This window comes from Zonotrichia albicollis, chromosome 1, assembly GCF_047830755.1.
Source record: "Zonotrichia albicollis isolate bZonAlb1 chromosome 1, bZonAlb1.hap1, whole genome shotgun sequence".
In the NCBI taxonomy this organism is placed as follows: Eukaryota; Metazoa; Chordata; class Aves; order Passeriformes; family Passerellidae; genus Zonotrichia; species Zonotrichia albicollis.
In genome coordinates, this window is record NC_133819.1 from 50529419 (window position 1) to 50557139 (window position 27721).

At 36.1% G+C, this 27721-nt stretch overlaps 1 protein-coding gene across 1 annotated transcript in view; it reads right to left on the reverse strand.

Annotated features, from left to right (window-relative positions):
• Nucleotides 1–27721, reverse strand: part of CNTNAP2 (contactin associated protein 2) — a 1022680-nt gene that overhangs the window by 289500 nt on the left and 705459 nt on the right. Inside the window, exon 13 of the mRNA XM_005485915.4 lies at nucleotides 9796–9996. Within this exon, the coding sequence (XP_005485972.2) occupies nucleotides 9796–9996 (201 nt within the window). The remainder of the gene's footprint in view (nucleotides 1–9795; nucleotides 9997–27721) is intronic.

Below are 27721 nucleotides of genomic sequence, written 5' to 3' on the forward strand. Positions count from 1 at the left end.
CTTGGTTCCTTCTTTAATTCTCATCAGAGAATCTATAATAACTCATGCCTGCCTGCCTACCAATGCTCACCCATTTACCTTGGAAGGATATCCAGACAGGCAGGAAACAAGGTGCTCAGGTTGCTCAGGGCACATCCAGGCTGTAGTTGGAGAGCAAGGCTCTGAGGAGCAATGCAAATGTTCCTTGATCTGTTACTCTTTCTAAATTCACAGGCAGATCAAACCGAGTGCCATATGCCTGATATATGAGAATTCCTTCTATTTGAAGTCAAAATATTTTATGAATCAAACCACTTTTTAAAATTAAACTAATTTTTAAAATTAACAAGAGATCAGAGCAACTTATAAACACAAAAAATAACATTTTGAAGATGACACCAACTTTACTGATAAAGTAACAGAGACATTGGGAATAAAATAGCAGCAAGAAGATGCTCATCACCCTAGTCTAGTGAATTGCTGTTAATAATCAGTCTTAACACAGGAGATAGGATTTCAGTAAGGTCCATGTTTCTTCCATTAGTGTAGCAGTACAATTAATCTGAGAGAATTCTCAAAGAATATCCTGAAGTAGAACAGAAATAATTTTAAAATTTATTTTGATCCTGCTCAACTTATTTATTCATGATTTTGTTAGCAAGAAAGCGTTGATATTTTTCAGTCATTGACAAAGATGAGAAGGTATTCTATTATCATCCTTCAGTCATACCTCCTAGCAAGGATTAAAAAGTTTGGGAGACAGAGAAAAATGATCCTTTAACACACTGAATTGAGAGGACATTTTTTTGTGTGCTTGCTCTTAAAATATAGCTAGACAGTGAATTTGTGTTGAATGGGTATATAATGAAAAGATTTCTAAAGATGGCACGACGTTCAAATACTATTGAGCCTTTTTTCTCTTTCTCTGAGCGTTTGTTCATATCATTGCACTACCTTGAATAAATTAAATCTTGTACTGGAACATGATTGCAAACAACAGAATTTGCCATTAGGACAAAAATCAAGGTCCAGTATTAATCAGAGCAAGGGTCAAGATATTTTGGTTCAGTTAGAGTAGTTTGCCCTTTGCTTAGCATGGTAACTGCACTGAGCACTAAACTGTGGCCAGCAATCATCTCAGCTCCTCATTCCAAGACACTGCACAGAAAATTTTAAACAAAACCAAGTTCAAGCAAACTAAAAATCCCTAACATTTGGAGATTTTTTTATTAGTGGGTGAAGTAATTGGCATAATGGCAAAGAGCATCACCACACATGGATTATTTTATACGTTTGACGGGTTTTTTTGTCCAGTTCGCAATTTCAGGTTTTCAAAAAAATAAGTTGGTTCAGTATCTCTTCCAAACATTCTTGCTACTTGACACAGTGCTTTGCAAAAAAACCCAAAATGATAAAAACACAATCCATACCATAGGGCACAGATGATTAAAAAGAAGGGAAGCTTTGATCTCTCACTCCTGTGTCATTCGACAGTAGCACTATTGTAAATACTATTAAGATTTTACAAAAGCATACATTAAATCAGATTATGTTACAAAATATCAGAGGTAGAGACAGAAAGAGACATCAAAGAGGCATGAGTAGTGAAAAGAGAAAAAAAAGTTAGAGGAAGTTTTGAGATGGACCAATGCTAGCAGAAAGCAGATTATTTATTCTTAAGGTGATGGGAGAAGAGATTCCATTAAATGATACATAATGTTCCAAACTACAAATATTTTTGTGAATACAATTTAACCTTGATACAATACACTCATTATAGCCATGAATCTACAGAAGTGCTAGGGCATTTTAAAAATAGCTTGACAGATATTAAATATATGTTGAGTTCATGAATTAGTAAGATCTATCCTCTATGTAACATGTATCTAATTAGACATCTGTAGTTTACACAAAGCATCGTTGCTGCTGTTGTGTCAATGCACAAGATCTTATAATGGTAATGGTGAAACCCTACTATTAGCTGTGGAGAATATATTTGCTTTACAGAGTCCATGTTGACTACCAAAATATTCCAAAGCAGTGTACGCTTCCAAAGGAAATGAGTAAAATATGCTATAGGTCCTTTCTATGATAATTGAGAGAGCAGCAAGCAGTAACTTGCTGCAGCTTTCTGAAACTGATTATAGTTCAGCTGCTAAATTAGTAACTGCTTCCAAATCTTTAGCTGCTGCTTCTGAAAAGCTGGGATGAATTTCAATCTTTTGCATCCTGTTAGCAGCTCTATCTTTATCATTGCACTGGACAACAAATATCCATATTCAAAGTTTAGTTTCCACCAGTAGAAATGGTAAGCATCCTTTAATCTTTTCTTTTTAAATCTGCAGATCTGCTTTTCCAGAAAATATTGTTATTAATTTTTTCAATCAATGAATCCTATTCATCAAATGAAGTACCTTTCCCACTAGTTCTAAGAATCTTAGAAAGTGATCATGATTCATTTTGGCTGGCAACACAAATTTCCTGAAAACAGAATTTGTTGTCCTTATGTCTATTCAGTAAAGTGTCTATCTTACAGAAAATCAGAGGATATTTGAGATTTTTTGTCTTCTCACATTGAGTAATCTCACATAGCAAACTATTTCAAAAGATGTATCGGAAAAGGATCTTGTTGAAGTTATTCCTTCTAAAAAGAAGGAGGTCATCTCCTTTCATATAAACACCTGTATGGATATAGATCTCCACCAAGAAATCTGCAGGTACCTATGGCATGTGCAACAGGCACATAGAGGCACAAAATTTCAAGAGGACAATGAACTCCCTTCCCCCAGATTATAGTGGCAAGGATGCTGCATGAACCTGATTTTATAACAGGCTGTACTTTTCTCACTCTCCCTTTAAGCTTTAGTGAACCCTAATGCTGTCCTCATATACACCCAGGCAATGCTGATATTGTTCTACCATTCTTAAATATATGCAGACAGTGTATGAAGTCATTGGAGGCAATTCATGGAAAGAATGTACATTACAAAGAAAACATGGAAAAGCAGAGAAAATGCATGTAGAATTACTCACAAGGTGAAAAGGGGAAAGTATTTCCAGCACTCTGTTTCTGATACAATCCAGAAAACACACTTTAATAGACTGATTTGATAACATCTAGCATAAATACATAAAAAGTACAATAAAAATACTCCTGAAATAAGATGTGTCTGGGGTGGTTCATACCTCGAATGGTCACATATATATTAATAATCACACCATATCCATGCTTCATATTCTGCACACATTCTGTTGTGTTCCAGAGGTTTACCTGAACTCACTAGGAAAAGCCTGCATGATATCAAGGGTGGGATGAAAGAACAAAAAACAATTCTTACAAAGCAGTTCCAGACGTTAACTGATGAGTGTTTAAAGAGGGTAGAAATCTTTCCAAATCCACAAGCTTGATGCCCCAGGTTGCCACGGTACAATGTAGGAAAGCCTAACTCTAACCTTCAGAAGAAAGCCCCAGCCTCGAGAAATCAAACAGTACTGCCTCATCCATGAAAACAGGGCAGGCAATGTTTTAATAATAGTTGAACCCTTGTTATCTCATGATGCAAAACACAGGGCAATTAATGAAGAAAAGACCAAGACCATAACACAATAGGGAATGGAGCTCTGTTTTATGCACTAGAAAATGCCATTTTAACTGTGTATGTATAGCTGGATTACTCATACAGTTCTTTCTGTCACATTCATCTCAGGGATGGGAGTAAAGACAAAAACGCTGGATATTTTTACTGCATATTTGCATAGGAAAAATATACTCAGGGCACTGTAAATGCATTTAGGATATGGGTAAGGAGAAATTCTTGACAAGACACACAATGATACACCACCCAGATCCATTTTGTCTGAGAAATTAATAGACTAATCTGTTTTGGTCATTCACCAGGAAGGATAACTTTTCCCCAGAACAACCTGGGTTTCTGAGGAAGCAGTGTCTGTGATTATTTCTGTGAAAACAGTAACCATAAACAGTTTTAAACAAATTTTATAAAACATGACACAATAAAAGCAGTGGGGAAATTACTTTCTCTAATTTTCTCTTAAGAAATAAAAATAAATGAATCTTTTTCCATAATAAGAAGATCACATTCACACAGAGAGAGGGTATGAGAAACTGTTTGGAATATTCTGCCAGAATTGTAAAGTTAAAAGTCATATGCATAACTTTTTCTTAAAAAGGTACAGCAAAGAAAACACCAGAGTTCACTGCACTGCAGTTACAATTTCCATAGAAGGTTTCTAATATTCACAAGGCTCTTATCACCTACCGCTATTTCTTACAAACACCAAAGCAACACACACCCTTTTCCACTTCAGCGATGCTTGATTAAATCTAATTCCTACAGAACAGCCATGAAAACTTGGAAAATTAGCAGAAATGGTTCACCAGCTAAAAGAATGATGAAGATTGAGTAAAATTAGGAGACTCAGTGATTACAGTATCAGAAAACCTCAAAGAAATTGGCAAGAGGCAAGTAAAGCGGCAGAGTAAAACAGAAGGGTGTATTAACAACTGTCTGGAATAAAATGACCCCAAGATAATAATTTGTCTACCATTTACCTAGGAGGACTGGTGTGTATTTCATGAGAAACATTTAGCATATGAATTATTTTGTGCTTCTGTTGTATGGCAGCACAACAATAACTAATGGAAAACGAAATCCCCAAAAGCTAATGGTTTCCACTTCTAGGACAAGGGCATGTAGATCAGAGTGGAGCAAGGTTATTATTCCTACTATCCCTGTGCTTTAAAAATCACTAGAAGTTGAAGTCAGCTTTTCTAGAGCATTGAGAAGAAGGGGTCAATCAATATTAAGGCTGGATGAGATACATGACAGCTTAGGGGCATGTTTTCTGGAAGAAGATTGAAAACAGAATGATGAAGCCAGAGCAAGTTTTAGAGAGACTTCAATTCATCACTGTAGTACTGCGGAAATCCCATTACTCCCTCAGACTCTTTTTCAAAAAACTCTTGTTAAGCAGGAATTATATCTGCAACTAGCACTCTAGATCAGTTAATGGGTAGTGATGGCAAAGTTCATAAGTTCATTAAGTTCTGATTTGGATGGCTACTGAGGAAAAATAGCACGTTGCAATTTTAAACTTTGTTTTTATCTCAGTCTACACATAAATCTTACTTCCTACTGGTATTATGATTGCTTTATTGTAACTGAAACAACCAAACATCAAATTAAATTTTCTATTTCACCTGTTTAGCTCCTAAATTCATGAAGCTGTTGTCTCATTTCCTCCAGAGACAAACAGGCGTGAAACAGTAATTCATGTACTGCAATAACACTGCTATATGTTTTTCATATGCTGCCTGCAGGCACAGTGAATAGGAATAAAAATTGGAACAAAACACCAACAGATCTTGCTCTGTTCTCTGTATCTATGCTTTTAGCTCCCACTCTCTGATTATTTGTTACAGTTCCTATAGCTCTGGGAAATGGCAGACACAGATACTGTGAATGCAGCAGCCCTTCTCCCTTCAGGGTTTCATTCCCAGGGTGAGAGGAAGGATGGCAGAATGAGCATGCTGTTCTCTCCCCTCTTCCCAGGCAAAGATCAGTGGCTCATGGAAAATTTCATACCAAGAAAGTCACAAATGGGTATTATGAGGAAGTCTCATGAAAAGAGTTGATGAAGATGTAAAATTTTGTTAACATTTTGCATTCTATGAGTATATTGTATCACTGCTGCTCTGTATAATTTGGTTTCTACAGCAAAGAAGGGAAGCTTCTTTCTATAAGAGCAAATTGATACTACATATTGCCCTGCCTCTTTCCCCCTTGTTAACCTGTGGGCACAAAAGGACTTTCTTCCACCCCCAGGATCCTCTTTGCATTAAAGGGAAATGTCCTATCACCTCCCATATCAACTGGAAAGTATATGGGCATCAAGAACCCCAAAACCAGACAGCTTTCTGAATTTCCTCAGTACTAAACATATTATTATCCTCTCAAAATGAATGTTTCCAAGGGAACAAGCAGAAAAGAGGATATGAGAAATGCAATTGTAAAAGAGAAAAACAACGCCCCAAAATCTCAACTTTATTTTTTTTTCAAATTTACATATATTTATCTTATTATGCTGCAATTATGACCCATGGCCTTTTTTATTTCATTCATTTATTAACTGCCACAGTTACTTGAATTGCCAAGATTAAGCCTCTATCACAAAAATAACTGCATGCTCATAATGCAATTACTATTCTAAAAAAGCATATCTAAACAGACAATAGGAAGCATCAATTTCACACTGATACAAAAAAACAAAACCAAAAAACAACAACACAACCTGCAACTGTCAGAGCAAATCTGTACCAAAGTCAGGAGCATAAAGGCTGTGAGACAACTGGAGCGACTGCAGGATCCCTGATTGAAAACAGTTTCCTCAGAAATTTATGGTGTACCCATAATTTTATTGTTTCTTGTGATATCATAGTGTTTTTTCAGCAGAGGTGTCTGGTTTTGTACTTCCTCAAGCAAGTCACCAAGCCGTCTTGACTAATTTTGTTTTTTGGGTAGTCTTTAGTGAAGCTTTGAAACAGATCCCTAGGTTTCAATATAATTCATAATATACTGGGCTGCAAGTTCAAAACAAAACAAAAAAAAAAAAAACCAAACCAAAACAGAAAAGACAGAAAATTGCATTTCCAGATAGCCTTTGCTGATTACTAGACAAGGACTGTTCATTCAGCTTTGAGCAGAAAATTGAACCAGACGACCTGCAGTAACTTCAAATCTGAATTATCCTATAGCCTTATGAGATCCCTAGGTATGTTTTCAGAAGTCACTTATGACTTCATTTGCATGGAACTTATTACTATCTTCCCTCAGACTAAATAGAAAGGCAATGGCATTATTACCTGTAAAATCACTCCCAATCCCTCTTGTCAGCAATGATTTTAAACTGCTTGCTAGGATGTACATGTTACTTTGCTTGGATGAAAAACTCATTATTAAGAAAAAAAGACATGGACATGAAACAATAAAGTCTTTAAGTCTAAAACTCAGAACAATGAGAATTCTTAGTTTGTACAGATTAATTTTCATATATACCTCTGAAATCATATGACAATGAGAATTCTTCGAATGCTGTGCCTGCAGTCAGAAAAACCTCTCAACAAAACAGGGTTATTAATATGAAGGTTTTTGTCAAACACAGAATTTTGATGTAATTTCTGTTTCATACCAAAAATGTTATTTGAGCTATTCTTAGCAGCAGAATCAGTGGAGTTGAATATATTTCTACCTTGTCAGGAAACACCACAACAACAAGCAGCAAAAGCTGTAGTCCACTTACAGTTAATAATTACCTGTCATTAATAGATCAATAAACATCTGGAGTCCTGACTTGTTTAAATATGTTAACTGATCAGTTTCTCCCTGGAAGCAGCCATGTTGTAAAACGAAAGGATTCACAAGACACAAAGTGAAAAAGTTGAATTGCTTAACTATCTTCTCTGTTTTCTCAGTTCTCTTTGATGCACTTTAAAAACAAAAGGAACTTTCTATCCTAAGTGGTTTTTAAACATCTGAAATGCGTATGTGTAAAGGTCAAGGTCACAAACACTATCCTGATCCCATGATGCTAACAGCGGTTTTACTATTGGCTGCAATACCCCCAGCACTTTTCTCACTTCCTGAGAAATATAAGACTTTTTTTTCTGGGTTTTTTTTTTTTTTTTCATTTCTTTGTGTGGGAACTGTACTGCAATGATTTATATGCAAAGCTCAGTGGTGGAAGATGCCACATGAGTGCTTTGAGCTGTGCTGTGAGATGAATAGGGTGTCATAATATATTCAGCAAATATGGCAATCCTCCAGAACAGAGAAAGGTATGAAAAATTATTTCCTTAGTTTAGAAACCATACACTGAAGCCAAGAACCCATAGAAAGAAAATGTATTGGCCTCTTTCCCACTAACACACAAATCACTGTTGTTCTATGTGTACAAACCACTACAGGTGTTATGCAAACACTGCAGTGTGATTTTTTGTTACTGTCTAGGTAAAAATAATCTTTTTGCTTCTTTCTCTCACTTAAAAAGAAACAAAACCTAAACCCATATTATAGAAAATCTGTTCAGACTCACTTTCCAGACAAAAAAAAGTCACAAAGAATTTCTAAGAGAAATTATTTTTCCGTACAAAAGGTGAACACATGAAGACGGAGATAGCTGCAAAGTAATCTCAAAATTTTCTAAGAACCTTAAAAATGTAAGTACTTGGAACTGCTTGTTCCTTAGGAAAAAAAATCAGCAAGTTATTATTTTGTGTGCTGCTTAATTGTTCTTTAAATCTAGAAGCTAGCGTAAACATCTGCAATTACACCATATATTTATTATAATCTAAACATATTTTAACAAGTACAAATTGAAATAATAGTCTTATACATATCAAGAAGAAGAATCTAACACTGCAGTCTGTGCAAACTATGAGCTTTCTAAGCCCAGTATCTCCAGCTCTATTACCAAATAAATTTGCCTTCTAAATACCTGCCAAAGCTGCATTCATATACAACTTTTCTGAAGCATATACAAGCAGGGAGTTTGTATCCATCAGCAGAATCTAATCAGAACACCTCTAGTTATGAACATGATTCAGAATCCTGTGCATCAAGGCTCAAGAAGGAAGAAATAATTTCCCACATTGCAGGGTCTCTGTGCTACGCTAAATTTAGCAAAATAACAGCAACAGAGACAGAGCAAGCATTAGAAATAGTTAAAAAGCAGCAGGGAGGATGGAGAGGAGTAACAAGCATTACATGTCTATTAACTAATGGAATGCTTATGGAAATAGGAATAAGATACACATGCATTCCAAATGAATACTTATCTATAGCACCATGAGAAAATATTCAAAAAAATTTATGAGGGAAAGCAACCTAAAGTATTACTCTGTAAGCATGCAGCCACTAAATTAATCTGAAATGCATTTGAATTGCTCTTATCACAATGAACTCAGTTCACAGTCACAAAAACGTGTTATATGTTTCCACTTACAAACCAGTTTTCCCTAAGTACCATTAAGATTTATTCAACACCAAACTTTATCATATACAATGAGAGCATATACAAAGTACTTGCTCCATATTAATAGAGCTTTTAAAATATAATTCCTTCTTTGTGTGCTAATTCTGGAACAACTAATACTTTTGTCTTTACTGGTTACTACTAACGTTTGTTGAGGAGGCACATATAGAAAGGGTCTCTTTTCCAGTAAAACTACACAGAGAAAGACAGTCTTATACCTAATCTACTTGTAGGTAATAGCATATAATTTCTCACACAATTGTATTACTGACCATGCCATTCTCTACAATGTATAAGGCATGTGATTATCCTTTCATTATTATAAAATGCTCTGCATTTAAGAAACTGTTTCAAAAGTGTTAGTGGAAAAATTCTAACCTTCATTCAACCCTTGCTGACTGTAGCATATGAAAGCTGACAACCAGAAAAAAAGGATAAAGTTCAAAGCAATTTTTCAATGCCTCTATTGATTAAACTTTAAAAGTTACTGTGTTTACCGAATGCCACCTGCTTTAAGGAGCAACAGATCTGAGAGGAGAACACACAAACACTTGGTGCAATACCAATCATTTATTAGTGAGCAATCAGGCAAATTTTCTTAAGAAAATAGTGTCTTCTGTATTTTCACCCTCTTTGTCATCTTTAACAAAGGAGAACAAAGAATTATGTTCAATGAATGGACTTACCTAACAGCAATACCTGTTAAATTGTTGAGCTAAAGCTGTTTAACACCGTATTTAATGGATATCCTCAATCTCAGCCTACCTGGTGTATTCAGCAGCCGGGACATTCTGCAAGAATAGGAGATAAACTGCTCACAGTATTCAGCACTACTGGTAATGGCAGAAATCTGGTCCATTGATGCGCTATAGTTCAGCTGCAGCACAGATAACTTCTCCTGGCTGCTGCCTCCCACAGAAGTCTGCATTTGCAGATCATGGTACACAGTTGTCCACACTTTATCCTCTGAAAGACAGGGCAAGAAAGACAAGACAAGAACTGGTAAGAGACAGACAGGGGAACTGAGTTCAAATAAATTTAGGCCTTTGTCAAAAGATAAAGCTGTTCTACAAGATATTTGTTGATATTTGGTAGTGGGGAAGGAGGGCACTGCCCATAAATGTTCATCATGTGACAGCATAGTTCCAGCTATGAACTGATGAAGGCAAGAAATTCATAATCTTTATGAAAAGATACCAAAGATACCATATGAGAAGTCTTCCTTAAACAACCGATGCTTATAGTTACATATGGAACTAATAAGGATTAACTTTGGTTAGAAAGGCAGAAGGCTGATGCCCTAAAGATTCAAAGTCTTTATGAGAAGAACATTCACTGCACATGGTAAATGAATGTGGGCTGGAGTGAAACACAGCTTTAGTAAAGTAGTAGTAAAGTAACAATGAGGATGCACCGAATTCTCATGTGGTTACACATTTAGCAATTAAAACCAAAAATTTTTCCACATTATTTATCCAGGATGTGTTCTAGGGTAAAACAAAATTACTGCTTATTGAGACTTAAATATTTTAAAATAGTAGCACCATATAACTTTACTGATTATGCTTATGGTGCAGATAGCACCACAGGAACTAATCGAAGTAGAATGGAAATACAAAATCGTCTGTTTAGTTGTGAAAAGGCACAAAGAAGGATGAAAGACAACTTCAATTTTTTTGATTTCTATACAGCAATATTGGCTAAATCTCAACACCTGCAACAAATGTTTTTTGCAGGGTCATGCAGAGAGTATGTTATATCCAGCCCAGAACAATGTCTGCATGCATTTTATTTCTCTAAATCACTGAACAGCAAATCACTAGAAATGTTACTGTGAAATATTTGTCAGTAGTTACCAGAGAAGATTTAAGTATTATAATAATGAAACAGCACATTCCACACTCCTTTTATAGGAAGATTTGTTGAAGTTGGAAGGGAGTTTAGAAAGGAAACAAAGACAAGGCACAGAAACTTTGCTGTTATAGACCAACCATTTATTTTTCTTAGAGGGACATTCCACTGAACCAAAATGAAAAAAAATATTATCTGAGTAATATAGGGCTTCAGAATGAAAACTATGAAGATTTGGTCAATATTATTGATACTGTCTTCCTGTAAGAATGCTTCTCTATCACTTAGGTGTGAAGAATTTTTAAAATTTAAGTTGACTAGATACCACTCTAAAAATCCACTATCTCAGCTGAAATGTACTACTCATATTGAGCATCTCACACAGACGAGGGCTGAAATAGGTCAATTATCCTCTGTAAACAAACCACAGAAAATTCTCTTTTCTCTAGACATTAACCTGAAACACATCACCACAAAACTTCCTAGAAGTGAATCAGATTTTGTCAGTAATATTTGTCATGTAAGGTTTTTTCACATTTTAAATTGTTTTTCATTTTTTCTTTTAATTCTTCTGCCTTATATATTTCTGCCCCTGAGGGCAAAGTCAAAGAAATCTCTCTTGGAATAAAAAGTAAACCTTAAAAATATCACTAAGAATCTATTCTGGTGCCTTAAAGAGGCTTGTAGGAAAGCCCAGATTCCCAAATGAATCAGGCCTTTGCCCCAGCTGTTCTGTCAAGCAATACCATTGACCATTGCTGTCCTTCAGAGATGCAGAAATAAAACACGCCCACACTGCTAACTTTGCTGTATTTATCACAAAAACAGACTCTCCAGGGAGATCACCTGGCATTTTCCAAGTATACTTATTCACCTGACAGATGCGCCGTACAGTGATAAAACCCATAAAATGTAGTGCATTGCAGTATGTTTTCTATTCTCCTATGTAAATCTCTTGCCTATTAATGCAAATCTCAATCATTCCAAAAGTTGTGGCCTGCACTTCAATATTTTAACAACATGGTAGCACTTTGCTAAACTGACACACACTCAAAAGTGCTTCAGTAATTCTTCACCAAGTTCACAGGAATGTGCTCACATCCATGGATGAGTTTTGGTGTGACCCAGGGTAAAGATAACTGTCCACACTATGATTATCCTTATCTCCAGGATTCTGTGTTCTGCCTTATTTTCCAGTCTTAATTTTTACTGCATAGTGTCAGGCTATTTTGGATTATATTGGAATCATGCGGACCCATGTGTTTGCAACTGATATGGTGTTAAGTCTTTCTAATCAAATGTTCAGAGATAAGGTAAGCAAAGCAGAAAAATCCTCCACAGGTTGTACACATGACTAACCAAATGAGATGAAATTCAGCATGTGATGCAAGATGGTTATTATTTTAGTATTCATATCCTTAGTCCAAAGCTCTTTGTAAAACACAGCAATATTCTTGCATTAAGAAAAAGAAAGTAAAAACCAGGAGAAAGGAATCCTGCTCCCAAGTACCAATAAAAAATTTTTAATTGTTACCTGTCAAATTATATAAAGAATATAATCCAGTTTTGTTAAGAGCCTCATATGGAAGTTTCCTGCAGATTCATTTTCAAGAAAGGATTGAGATAGTTTATACATTCACTGACAAAAACCTCTCATTCGTGGCAGAAAACAGTGTACATGTAAGAACACAAAAGTGTCAGTAAGGAATGTGTTAGGACAGTTAGAGCCTCATACTGAATTTTTGATCCAGCTAAGACTCCTAGTTTAGCCACTAAGAAGGTACAGAATGTGACTAGCAGTAGGAATTGTGTAGGCACTATGTTTGAGGAGGAATTTTCCTATGGATAGCAGATTCTAGCCAACATTCAGTCACTTCCTCTCCAAGTTAGGAAGTTTAATCTTTACTGCAGCACACTGTACTAAAGATGATATAAACACACCCTTGTCAGTCAAATGCATCCTCTGAACAACTTCAGAACCTTTCTGTCAAAATACAAATACTACTAATGGTTAAGTGCTTGCTGCACCTTGCAATTGATCTTTTTATCAATAAACATATATATGTGCATAAAGTCAATAATCTTTTACAGAAAAGCAACTTAATCTGTTCCGTCTAAAAGATGATGGGAGATTGATTAGCATACATCTGGTCAGATACTGAAAATAAACCTGGGTCTTATTTTACTTGCAAACAATTTTTTGATAGTCTGGCTCAAATGACCCATGAACACATTCAGCAAGCTGTCTTGCCCAAATTCTGGAAGCAGAGGCATCTGTGCCTACAGGTCAGGCACAGAGGGAGGGTGAGGCAGAAGTTGCAGCTGGTGTACAGGAAGGAAGTTTCTTCTCTGGGTATTCACGCTCTTCACATATTTTCCTGATTTAAGTGTAAAGCACTGCCATGACACAAGGACCAAAACTGTACAGGATGGTATGGCCTTTCCTGGGCTTGGAAAACACATTAACAGACAAAAATCTATCTCCCCTCCACATTGCTATTACAGTTTGCTATTGCTATTGGAGTACCAAATGCAGATTTGTGAATACATTTAGTTATACATTTGTGGGGCTGGCTTCAAGGTGTCTGAAAAGACTCAGAGGAGATAGATGCTAGGCAGAAATCTCAACCTTATCTACTGAGTGTTGATTATAAACTGCTTTTTGCTTTTTAGTCTTAAAAATTTGTTAATGTGTTTATACTTTGCATGGAAATCAGCTAGGCATTTGTAACTTGAAGATAAGGCCAATATCTTCATTCATGTTTTCAGTTTCTCAGAAACTCCTCATTTCTTGAAACCATTCTTGAGAGAGATGGAATCAGTACCCTGCTGCCAGTCACCTTCCATTACAGAAAAGTTAATGCAGATAGTTCACACTATCTCAAATATCTGTAACTTCACCATTTATGGCATTGCCCCTGTGTAGCTGAAAACAGGATATGGTATTCATAGTTAATATATCATTTTTTTCTGTCAATAGTACACAGAAGTCCCATTTAAGGCATGCAGAAGTGAAAAATCTGTCCTAGTTAACAGTAATTCGATACATATTCCTGGAAATTCCTGTCACCACAACACTGGAATGAGTATTCCCCTAATACACAAGCAGTTATTTGAAGAACACCTGCCACATGGCTATTGCTAACCACAAGTGTTTAGAGACAATTTGTCAGCCAGAGCTGTGTGTATGACTTAGGCACCACCAAAATACATTTCCCCTACACATGGAAGTATATGAGGTCCTAACTGGATTTACTAGGCTGATTCTAGGTTTCCCACTGGAGGACAGAGTACCAGCACCACGTAATTGCTAACACTTCAGGAAAATAAGGGCCTCAAAGATGACCACGTCTTCATTCAAATGCATGTCTTAGAGGTTTTTTTAATGGTGCATAGCATGTTGCAGTTGCACAGGAAAACAAAAAAATGGCAGAACCCTTTTTTTTTTTTTTAGCAGTGAAGATGAAGTATAATTTTATTTGAATAGAATGCCAAAAGCCAGTATCCATAGATTCTTAATAGAATTCATAATGGTTTTCACTAAGAACAATCTAATTAGATCCAAACTGCTGATACATTTGATGCAATTTTAGAGAAAATAGGTTCCCTCTAATTTAGTCTGTACATTACTCTTTACTGAAATTGTTCTTCTCTAACAGATATATATTATAGTAAGATTAAGTTTCTTAATTTAAGAATAATTTTTCTAAGAAAGGAAATGACCACTGTCATTTATGTCTTTAAAATGACAATAAAGTGACATAATTTATTTTGCTGAAATTACTTTTCAGTTGCAGTGACTGATCTACAGTTCTACCCACTCACTACTCCTTTTTCCAATAAAAAGTGAAGTAGGTGGCTAATAAAATAATCAATAAATATTAGTAATGGTTCACTAATAAAAAGAGAAATGAAATAAAAATTTCTTGTTCACCAGCTATTCAAGTGATCAAATAAAACATTAACATAAGTGATTTTTCCCACTTAATATTCAGTGTATTTCATGATATTATGATATTTACCATTATGCTATTGAGTATTTTGCAGATAGTCAGTTTTTGCTATCACTGAACTTTACTTAATTTGTTTGTGAGAAGCAAGTTCTTCTTGCTTAACTGATCACCAAGCAAATGAGTAATCTTTTGTAATGATAATTGCTGATAATAAGTTTGAAAAATAAATTTCAGAAAACATAATGCTTCTATTCCACAGCTATGGATTTATTTTTTTCCGTTTTTAATTTAATCTACAGTTCTATGTATTGTTATTAGAGTTTTACTTTTTTTTTAAATTAATGGATTTGTATGCTTAAGATACTATTTTATTAGGTATGTTCAGGAAATCAGAAAACAGCTTGATTTGTCAGGAAAGATCATCTGCTCTCTTTCTTTCCCTCAATATATCTGTGGTGGGTGTTATGATGGATGCAGTTTCCTGACCTAAAATTTGGCTGATGTATGAGAGCACCATGGCTCCTGGTTCAAACCTTGGAGAAGATGATTTTGAGAATTCCTGAGCATATAAAAGCCTGGAGGTGGTTCCTTACTGGGCATCCTGATTTTGCCATCATCAGTCCTTTTGTCCCTTCAAATTAGATTACTGCAGTATGTTCTACAATATGCTACACTAGAAATCACTACAGAAACTAGACAGTATCCACCCATTTAAAAGTGGACTGCCTTCTAGGGAGGACAAAAATTAGAACTGTAATCATCTCATAAGGCCTGCCATTTTATTTTCTGATAAGAGCCTTCTTGGTATTGTTAAATTGTGTGGGATCGTAACACAACAGTCATTGCTGAGTCATTTATTCACATTGCTACATTTTTTGCAACAGTTTTGTAGACACAAGACCTGATGTAACCAAACTGATGTGGAAAAAACTACAGCAGACCATATCCTCTTCTCCATCCTTTTATATTTCTCTTGGTGTGTGTTTATATATAAAAGCTCAAACCTACATATAGCAATTTAAAATGAATTCCGCTGTGGACTTCAAAGGAGCTACAGTTGAGTTTATAAAAATGAAAAATATACATTCGTTTGAAGTTAATGAGTGCTTTGACAATCTTGTCTGAGATTTGGAAATGTCAATTTTGCAGTACAGTTACTCTGGTGATATGAACTGCTATCATCTTACTAATGTAGATAATGGGGTTTAGAAAGAGAAATCCAATATTCCAAAAAAAAAAAAAAAAAGAAAAGAGTAATTGAAGAGAGTTTTTATGAACTGAATTCTATAGAAAGCAAAGCCAGTCAGTTTCTTAATCTATTTAGGTGGGGAATAGAAGCAATCTGAAAACGTAATTGAGCCATTCCTGTGCTCATTTTCGATGTCTACTCCTTTCATTCCTTCCTTCCATTGTTTCTTGATCAAGATCATAATGAATCTTCAAAGTTAACTGCGACTCTTAAGTTCTTTTTTTACTTAAAACAGTGTCCTGTGAAGCAATACACTTCCCTTGTATTTACATAGTCTCTTTCATAACAGTTGAGGAATAAGAAAATTTTATTTATTTTTTGAACTTACAGTGATATTGAGGAATATAATTTTCTACCAATTTATATACAAAAGATAACTTCATAGACTTTACAAAATAGAGTGGAAGGAAGTTACAAAAATACAGTTTTGTGGGAACCAAAAGTTTCCAGAGAAGTGATAATGAAATGGCTGTTCCAATGAAACTTGTTAGAAATCTCAAGGGACACTAGCAAAGTAGCAAGTAGAGGATGAATTCTCTGGATTACCAGAGATGATTTTGGACTATTCAACACAGTTGTATGTGAAAAGCTAATGACAAGACTACCTTGAGAAACAGAATAGAGATCACTCGTGCCTTCAAAGAAAAAAGACTGCAACAACAGATATTGTTATGCTGAAAAACAGTGCCTGGGGAAAATAGCTGAAATCTGATCTGTGCCCTAATGTCAAAAATTACCTCCTATGGGTGTTATTAGAGGCATGAGTTTAAAAAAATCTTCTGTTGAAAGGAACAATAAATAATGAGATACAGTATAGCCATATGAAGGAGGACTCGGATCATTTAAGTGCCTGGTCTAACAGATGGCAATTGCAGTTCAGTTTAGATTAAGGAACATTAAAGTCAAGAACAAAGGACACAAAAGAATTAACAGTGTGGTTGTTTTCAGCACAGTGAGCAGAATATGGGCAAAGGCTGAAAACTTTTTTTAACAGTTCAATAACCGAAGAACCAAGAACTGATTCTGCTTTCTGAGGAGCAGCCTCACATATAAACAAGTACTACACAAACAGGAAGATCGAATATGTCTCCTTTAAAGCATCTTTCAGTTCATTCTAGCATATCACAGGAGCATATGCACATAAAAAAAATGAACTACTGCATGATGTTTTCTTTTATAGAGCAACATAGCACAATCCTTTAGCTATGATCCCAAACAAGTCTTCCTAGAATCACTGAAAAAAAGTAATACAGTTTTAAAAAATATCTTTGAAAGGATTTCAAGGATATCCTGAAGAAAAGGGTTTGTCAAAGCTTTCACTATGTTAGCTAGGACCATAAGAAAACTTTTCTTGAGCTGTTCTGACTGACTTTATTTTCTTGGAGAGACAGAAAGACACTAATGCAGGTCTCAAGTGCTACCACTAAAAACTCCCATTACCTTTCATTCCACCATCAGCTAAGTGCTTGGATCCTCACCATATTCTACACTGATGCAACTTAGTTCTCTCAAGAAGAACATACTCCACTATCCTTTCTCACATCCTGCTAACCCCACTCTGTAGACAGGAAAAGGAATATAGTGTGCTGAAGTACCCTTTCTAATTATTCCATCAATAAACTGAATGTTAGACAACCTTCTGAAAAAACTTATTTTTCTTTCAAAAGGTGCCTCCAGACTGGAGAACTTACACTTCTAAGTTTTAGTGCATGTTCTTGGTGGTTTGCAATTATTTAATCATTATTCTGAATCATATTGGCCACATTTAAATTTAGGAATCCCATTTTAATTACTGCATAAATCTAAGCATTGCCTAATTAAATAACAAAAACTACTATTATACAGATTTTAGTGCAAAATCATGTTTCCTGTATTTTTTGACAACTGTGATAAAATTTCTTTAGATAATTCAAAAAGCGTAGATATTGGATGGACAAGAGAGACAGCAGAATGAAGTTTAGTTATGTTGGGACTGACAGAAGAATTTTGATGTCTTCAATGTCTTTATTTGTAATCTCTCAAAGCATGACTTGAATTCTATACTAAATTACCATGCCATGCATTATTTTAAGACATTCTATGAAAACTTTTAGTACACCTGTGGTTTGCTATGCGGCACAGAGTGACATTAGGGGAGAAGAAAAAGTCAATCAGACTTCGTAGTAAAGTCAGCAAATTTAATGAAGTATGCTTAGAAGGTTTTCCTAATCTGAATGTTGTCTTATTCTAAATTTGACAGTAGAAGAGAAAAACCCACAAATTTCTATGCTAGTTTACAGTAAAAGACACAGCTTAGTCCTAAGAAAAGACAAATACCCCATTTCCACGTATGAGTAGTAAAGTTCGCAAGTATAATTCTTCTAATGGAAGAATTAAAAGTACTATAAGAATGGGGAATAAAAATCATGCTAGATCAATAAGAAACTCTTAACTTCTGGAAATTCTGTTAAGTTTTTCATTTCTTTGTAGACAAAAGATGCCTTCTCTTTCCCTCTCGTCTCAGGACCACCATTAAAACACCATAATCTATTGCAGGGGACATTTGCACCTGAAGGAACAGAGTGCTTTTATACTAATGTATTTTTAAAGAAAATAAAAATTAGCATTTTCAGAAACTCCAACTATCCTTGCAGTATCCTACCCCAAGAGTCCTCTATGCATCTGTAAAAGTTTTACCCTAAGTGTCATATAGCTCAAAAACAGTGCTGTGCAAAAACAACTCTCTGAGGAAGACCAATGCTGCAGCAGCTGCCTCACTGGCTTCCTGCTAGCAGATATCCAACAGATTCTTTCTTTCAGAAAGTTCTTTTAGACATAAGAAATGAAGGAATATGTCAATTTCCATAAGCCTAGTGTTACTGAATAATCTTGTTATGCCTCAATATAGAAATCACAGCATCACAGAAAACATCACAGAATTTGGAGAAGAGGGTGGCATATGTGAAAATGAAGTTGCTTTTTTACTAGATCTAATATTACTTTCTTTTTTTTTCAAAGGATTGCATATACTATCCCATATACTCCAAATCCACTGAGAAATAAAACACCATCTATGAATAAATTTAACACATCTCATTATGCAAAAATTATATATTTTAAATTGATAATTCTGAGATGCTGAAGAATTCACGAGTGTGCATAATTGAACTTTGTAGTTCAGGTTCAACAGAACTGAATAGCTAAGTGTTTTTGTTGTATCATTATCTGGAAAAAGAGGTATTAAACTGTCTCTATTCCTACTGAGGTACCAAATATATATGGAAACCAACCATTACAACAGCAAAATATTTTCTAGAGCAATGAGAAATTTGCAAGGAAACATCTCTTCACATTCATCAGCCTGACATTTAGAGGTTATGAAGAATACTACACTGCACCAGACAAATTCCACATATGGTTAAGCTGATTCCTGCAAAAGTTGACTGCAGCTTATCCATGTACTCCAGCTTTCTTGGCCTGGACCTACCCTTTGGCCTTGGTCAATCACTATTCTTTACATATATGTAATCTTTTTTTTGGTAAGTACACATGCACCTCATGCTACTTTCCTGGTGACTGAGCTGCTTGACTACACTTTATTTAGAATTTTAAATTATTTCTCCATCATAATATAAAAAAATGATGTCTGGAATAAAATAAGTACTTTTGAAGTGAAATTTTCAACAATGATGGAAAACATTTAGCAATCAACTACTTAGGGGTCTTCAAGCACCTTCTCTAATTAACCACTTTGCTATTTATTTCATTCAGTTTCCCCATATCCAACAAATAGGAAGTTTATTTCCTGAAGAAGACAAAAAATTATACCCCCTTGAATATTAAGGCAGCCCTCTGAATTCCATAGGGTTTTCCAAGAACAATTAAACTATCCATAGATGAAATTAAAATAGTGACATTCAAAAAGTCTGTGAAGTTCCTCTTGCCCATCAGAGAAAAATATGTACATATGTATAATAAGTATACACTAGGGCAGATAATGCTCATTGCTTAACTTCCAAATATTGCCCACTACAGAAGATTAAATACTTGAACAAAATTCTGAGATTATATGAAGGCTATTGACTTTATTACATTCTGAGAAGCTGCAGAAATCAAATCTCCTTGCTAATGCAGGTCTAAAACTTGCATAACTGACTGAGCGTATTTATTCCTTCCATGTTATTAAAACAATTCAAAATGCACATATCCACAAAATTTTGATGCATAAGGAAACAAAAGTAGACACAAAATTTTCCCAATGAATTCAATGGGTCAAAGGTTTCATTCTGCTTCTCTAAAAGAGACTTCTGCACTGATTGAGAGGGGAAACAGTAAGAAAGGGGAGGAAAATACCCCAACCCCCTCAAACTCTAGCTTCATGGTCCACTGAGTGAAGAACTGGCCGAAAGGTGAGGCTCAAAGTGTTGTGGTGAACGGGGCTAGATCTGGCTGGCGACCAGTGATGTTCCTCGGGATGCAATTTTGGAGCCAGTTCTGTTCAATGTTTGCATCAGTGATCTGGATGCATTAGTTGAATGCATGGTGAGCAAGTCTCTGGAGGATTCCAAACTGGGAGGTGTTGTTGACTCTTTCAGGAGTGTGTGCCCTGGCAGCCAGGAGGGCAAACCCCATCCATCCTGGAGTGCGTCAAACACAGCATCACCAGCCAGTCAAAACAAATGATTACCCTGCTGTATTTAGCACCATTGTGGTCTCTCCCTAATTATTGTGTGAGGTTATAGACCCCATAATTTAAATAGAGAATTATGATACTTGAATATGTTCAAAGGAAGACACCAAAGCTAGGGAAGGGACTGGCAGCAATGTTCTCTGAGGAGCAACTGAAGGCACTGGGCTTGTCTAGTATGGAGAGGAGGAGGCTGAGGGGGGCCCTCACTGCTCCCTACAGCTTCCTGAGGACAGTGGTCTGCACAGCGGGCAGCCACCAGTGTCTGAAGGAGAGCACATGGGCATTGCAAGTCTTTCTGCCCAGGGACCTGTCCATCCCTTGTGGGCCTTGCACTTCACATAGCTGCTGGGTGTCCTTTTGAAGTAATCTGGGCATTCAGACAATCTGAGTCTGGGGATTTGTAGCTGTACATTGCTTTGGGTGTAGGGATGCCAGAAGTGAAAGCAAGGCTTTTGGTTTCCTCTGCATGAACTCTGCACAGAGTAGAGCATGCAGGATTCAGACACTGCTCCTTACCCAGCACTAATACATTTGCTTACAGTGGGATCTCCTAATTTATAGTACCAGGAAAACTGTTTCAAAGTAGCTGATGAAACTCAATTTCAGTAGAGCTGAAATTTCACTATAATGTAATCTACTGAGTATCCACTTCATGAGTAAAACTTTACTGAATATGCAGTCTGGATAGCTCAGGAAACTTATCACAATGTAAAAGGCTTCCATCATTAATTCAAGAACAAAAACTAATCTCAGTTTTTAAGATCTAAAACCAGCTTTCATTTGTAGCATTTTTTTAGCCCATGAAAAAAGATTGTATCCCAAAAGCAAAGATATGAAAGATATGCCATCTATGAAAATATCTGGCATTAAAATGCCAATGCTGAAAAACAGTCAACACTAAATTCAACAAAAGCAAAAGATCAAAATAAAGCTTTTAGGAATCTTTGCACTATATAGAAAGGGGTGAACAGTCCTGTTTTCTTCAAAATCTATTTTATTGCAGTTACTTGGCAGATATTCACTCTGGCATAAGAATATATTGCAAATAAATGAAATATAAAAATCCTTCTATTACCTTTTAAAAAAAATGATCAAGCAAACAAAAACTTTCAAACATGAAAACATACTTACCTAAAAGAAATAAAACATTAAATGAACCCTGGAATTTTTTACAGAGACAAAAGAACAGACAATTTGATGGAACTGACTACCTCAAGACATCCACAGGTCTGGGCCAGGGTTTAGGTTTGCTGTTGTTATTTGCTCAAAAGCACACAGATAATACTGACGATTGCTCCACATGCAGTGTCATTCATGAATCTGAAGTAATAGCTTAGAGACCATATAAAGCAAAACACATTATTGAAAAGGGAATAGGAAGAGAAACAATATTGATGTTGGTATTAAAATATTAGTTTAAAATACATTTCAACCAAATGTTAGCAACTGAGTTAATAGAAGACATCTCCCAGACCTGGAAACAAAAGGATGGGGAGGAACAGAAGTAATTTCAAGAGAAATTATCTTTGTTCCAGTTACACTTTCAAAAAACATTATGTGATTTGTAAATATTAAAATTTAATCTTGAATTTTCTAGGTTTGGCACTTCACTTAATACTGAAACCCGTAAGATTGATTAGCAACTTTTACTTAGGAAGAAGGCTGAAACAGCAGCTACTCTAATTTGATTCTTCTCTGACGCAACGAAAAATGTGTTTTGCTGGTCTCTGCCATCTGCAGTGCTTCTTTTCCACTGCAGATGCCACAAAGCCCTGCAAAGCATTTGGAAGTATAGGTTTGCAATACAGCAGGGTGTTAAGCAACACGGTTTTTACATTAATCTGACGGTTGTAGCAAAAATCTGCAACAGTGTCAGGCATAAATGAAGCAACCACTCAGCGCTCCAGGACACAGTGGTAAAGGCTGCAGAAATGTCAGATAGCCCCTCTGAATATTAACATTAATTGAGTTAGTGCCTTTTTTTTGGTAGTTTTCATTTCCTATCTATCTTTAATTTCTAAGTAATTTGGTTTATGTAGTGAGTCAGACAAGCCATGAATATTCATGCCAGTGCACAAAGCAAGATCGTAAGTAAGTCCTTTTGCTAACGTCCCTTGACCAGAAATACTTATGACTCTGCCCCAGTGGTTTCTACTCTGCCTAGCAGAGATGTCAGTCACCTCAACAGTCTCAATACACTTTTTGGTGAGCATCCAATTGGCTCAGCTGCTTGTTCATCAGATGCTCACCATACAACAAGAGTAAGATTGACCATTCCAGCTTAGTTCTATGGTAGTTACCTGAACAAAATTAGCAATAACGTATCTTCAAGCAGAAAAATGCTTCTGACAGAAACACGCTTATGATCTACACTCTCAAACAACACAGACTTTGGAGAGCTAAGTCAGCTTCTATAGGATATCCATGTCTCTGTGAGAACACCAATTCCTGTCCACCAAGCTATTGCTAAGAAAAAGGGAATCCAATCGACTAGTGATGGTCCTAGGTATCCAATACAATTATTTACAACATTGCCATTTCAAATGATTTTGTGACAGTATTTTTTCCTACTCCTACTGACATGATATTAAACATACTTAATTTTTTATCATTACTGACAAGCTTAATTACACTGTAGTCAGCAAATGCTGTTCAGAAAGAAAATCTACTGTGATTTCCATTTGTGATGCACAAGTGGATCCCAACATGAAGATGAAAAGCTATTTTCTATGGAGGACTATCATCTCAAGGCTTAGGGTACTGCTTTGGCAAAACTCACAAAAATAATATTTGGAAGATAATTTCTTCTCATCAGTTTTCTTAACTTGCTTACTATTGAGTGTTTCAGTGTGTGCAGTTAGTCTAATAAATCTCATCTAGGATAATTGAAGTTATTATCTCAATAGCTCTCACTCAGGGAAGCATATACTGACTCATACTAGATAAAACCAATATTTCCAGGCCTCCTGAAGAAAAGAAAACTTGGGCTTCGCAAATGGAAAAGAACTCTAAAGCAGGAAGCATAAAAAGCATGTTAATTCTCTTAATAATGTGAAGTCTGAGCATAATAAAAATGAACCCAGACCTCTAACATCGAAACACTTGGTTTCCAGTACACAAGTGGAAGGAGATCCTTACACCTATCAGTTAAGACTTCCTGAACAAGACCTGGTTTGCAACTGCATCTTTCCATTCCAAATCTAAAAATTTTCTCTACAAGTTTTCTGGCTATAGATGTTCCCTACTCACTGTACAAAGTTTCACAGCTCATCTTATGGTTGTGTTGGTTGGACTCTTCTTACTAAACCATATGGAATTCTAGCATCAGTTCTTGAGTTCCTGTTTATTTCAACCATTCTTCACTTTCTGGTGCTGTGGAGCAAGAGAAAATCTCAGTAGGTTACAACCAAGTCTGGCTCTTCCAGGAAAATTCCTCATTGGTTTTAATGGATCTAAGTGGTCTCTTCAAAACATTTTCTGATTGACTACCATATTTTCAGAGGAAGTGCTACTTTCTGTGACCTTGAAAGTAAAAAACAAAAGAAGGCCTGTTCCAGATGATATCAGATTTAAGTAATCTTTGCCCTCATTGCTATTCCCTTTCAGTCTTTTTCCCACCATGTGGATGTGGTGGAGGGGAGTTTACAGCGTACTCTGATGGTGCCCTAAAAAGTGTACTGAGTGTCCATATTCAAAACTGATAAAAACGTTGTCTCTAGGTTCATATATAGTCACTATGCATTTGTTCTCTTCTGTAGAAAAGCAGTAAGACTAATTCTAAGTGATAAAATGCAAACATGCAAATAATCTTGGGTTCTTCTTGTGGCATTCAAAGATAGCCTTCACACAAAAACTTCATAACACTGTACACTCACATTCTTACATATCTATGTTAATTCATTTATTAAGAAGTCCTGGGAGGGAGACATGGGAGAATCATTCAGTAGTCTCCTGCCGCTTGGGGAAAATGCATCAGCAGTACATTCCCTAGATGTGTAAGTACAGATCAAAATGGATATCTTCTGCAGCTTATTCGCTGCCCAAGTAATTTCTTTTTATAACTTGTTTTTCAGAGCATAAAAGAAAACCTGAGAATTTTTAGCAACAATGATGACAACACAGTTTACCTGCCCTTTTAGGCAAATTTATTCAGAAAATTACATATCAGGGTGGCAGCACTGCACCCTGAATGCTGGTTGGAAATTCTAGAGTAGAATTAATCTCTTTCCACTCCTAAAAATTGCCTGTAATTTTTTCATCACTTGTCTGTTTCAGAAATAAGTGAACTTAATATATCATTTGTAGTCTGAATGGGACTTCAGATATTTCCTTTTACCTAATCTGCTCTTTAAACATTTAGCTACGTTTTTCCAGTTTCAGAGAAATTATCAATAGGAACAACATTCTGAACAGGTAAATGGTGTTCTTCCTAGTCCCACAGTCAGCTAGACAAGACAGTAGTAGTGATACCCTGTGAAGGCTGACCTAGAACACAGGCTAGAGGGAGTTGAAAATAAAGTAGGAGTTGAAAATAAAGTAGGTACTTATTAAAAGGCCTCAATGGATACACCTTGGGCACCACAAGAGCCCAGCCAGGGCTACACCCAAGATGGACCCAAAACGGTCACAAAAACAGATGGCCAGTCACAGGGTCTCTCACTTTTATAAGTTTTGGTCCATTATTATATTGGAGTTAATTGTCCAATTATAGCTTTAACTTATGAATTCCCATCCTTCTTGTTTTTCTCTCTTCAGTCCACTGTTGTTAATGCTCTTGGGTCGCAGATAAGGATAATTTGTCCTTGGTCCCCATCTAGAAAAGGAATGGTTTTGTCTACCTACTCTGTGAAGAGAGCTTATCATCCCCTTATATGAAGCTCAGAACTACACACTAAAGCAGTAGAGAATCCAAAAAATATAAAAGCTAACACCTGAGGCATCAGTAGCAGTCAATAAAAAGCAGCCCTGGATAGGATTTGATGAGAAGATGTTCTTTGCAAGATGTTCTTTGCACTGTTGATTAAGGACAAGGAAGCAGTAAGGGAGAAGCACATATGGGAAAGCATTGCTGTATACCACAAGTCCCACAAGAACTTAGTGACTCACACCTTCCAGGCTTTGAGGCAGTACAGCTAAAAGCCCATAGAAGCACAGAGCAGTTTTCCCAGAAATACAAGGAGTACGTAAAAACACACACCTCACATCACCTGTATCCCTCCCTCAAAACAACAGAAAAACTCTGAGAAAATATTATCACCAAAGTTTGCAAAACACCACCACAAACTCCCACTATTTCAGGGGTAATTTAACTGTCTAGCCTTAACTTGACCTTAATTTTCTGACCAAAAGCAATAATAAAAGTTCTACAGAAAACACAAGTTTTGTTTGGCCTTTCAATAATATTCTCTACAGGAGCAATTTTCTAGGGATAACTGAAGCATATCACTGGCCTGAAGCAGCTTGTGCCAAGTTCCTTACATCCCCAGTAGGGAACAAGTGTGTGTGGGAGTGAATCCAGAGCTAAATATTTGCTTCTAACATTCACAGTAACACTTTGAGGTAGATGGTACTGCTCATCATTTTATTTCCAGCCATCCCTTTTTTCTGCTCCCCAAGTTACGGACGTATTTCTTGAAATATAGGCTTGTGGGGTCCTGCAATGCACAGAATCCTAAAAAAAGATTGTTGTATTCTAATTTCTGAGAGCTTGGTTTCCAACAAATGAGGAATATTTTCTGATTGCAGGTGATATGAAGTTTTTTGCTTCTTCTAGACCAAATAATTCAGCAAAACAAAGACTCTGCTTTATTTTCAACTAAGTCTTCTGTGTCACTCTCAAAAGCCAATTTGTTCTCATGCTTTGAGGTAATTACACATTTGTTCATCTTATGTCTGATATAACAATGTTTGCTCCAACTATGAGCATCTGAAATGTATTAAGATGATGACATGACATACATTTATTAATGTATATTCTAATATGATGCCTCAGAGTTTGACGTGGTGCAGAAAAAAAAAAGGAAGAATTACAGGAATGTAGTCAGACAGATAGAAATGTTTCTATCATTTGGTGACTTAAGAATCCAGCTTGAGTGCCAATGATAAAGCTTGTTCTCTTCTGAAACAGAGCAAATCAAGAACTTTGTCCTGAAGAGAGACTTCACATGATATTTTTTGTTATATGGTTTAGATATTTTCTCTGCAGTTGCAAACTCTGAGAGCTTTTCACTTTCTACATGTGCAAGGGTGACTGCAGAAAACATCTAGAGATATTCCAACATTATTTAGGGTCATGCGAATTTAACATGATTTACTCAAACCCAAAAGTCATGACATCACATTTTCATTATTACACAATTTTGCCTAATGAAGTCACCAGGTATTGATTCACAACCTTTCCTCCCCCCTACCAAATTTTATGATTTTATATTATGAAGAGCCCTGAAATTATTAGAACCTTCATCTCTGTGTGGAGGCTGTTTCTATGGCAGCATATGTTTAAGATGTGAACATTATAAATGATAAGTAAAAACAGCCCTCACAATCCCTTGGCCCTTAATGCCAAGCTGCAGTCCTTTACTCTTCCATCCTTAAAAGCCTGACCATATGACAAACTTCACATGCTGTCACAGAACACAGCAACAGACTGCTCTCACTCATTCCTTGCCATCTAGATAGTGGCTTTAACCAGTCAGACTCAACTAACTGCCTGGCACAAGGGTGCCCAACAAAATCACTTTTTAGTGATAACCTGAGGCAGGCCCAACAAACCAAACAGAAAAACATCCTGATTTATTTCACAAGGACCCCAGACAGCAAGCTGCATCTGATCAAGATGAGTCCAGGTAAAGCTAATAATTACAGTCTGTCAGCTGATTGAGGCTGAGTGAAAAAAGTTGTGTCCAGATGGAAAAACAATCATGATCACTTTTGTAGCAAGTCAGTACTGTGTTCCACAGCAAGGGGGGA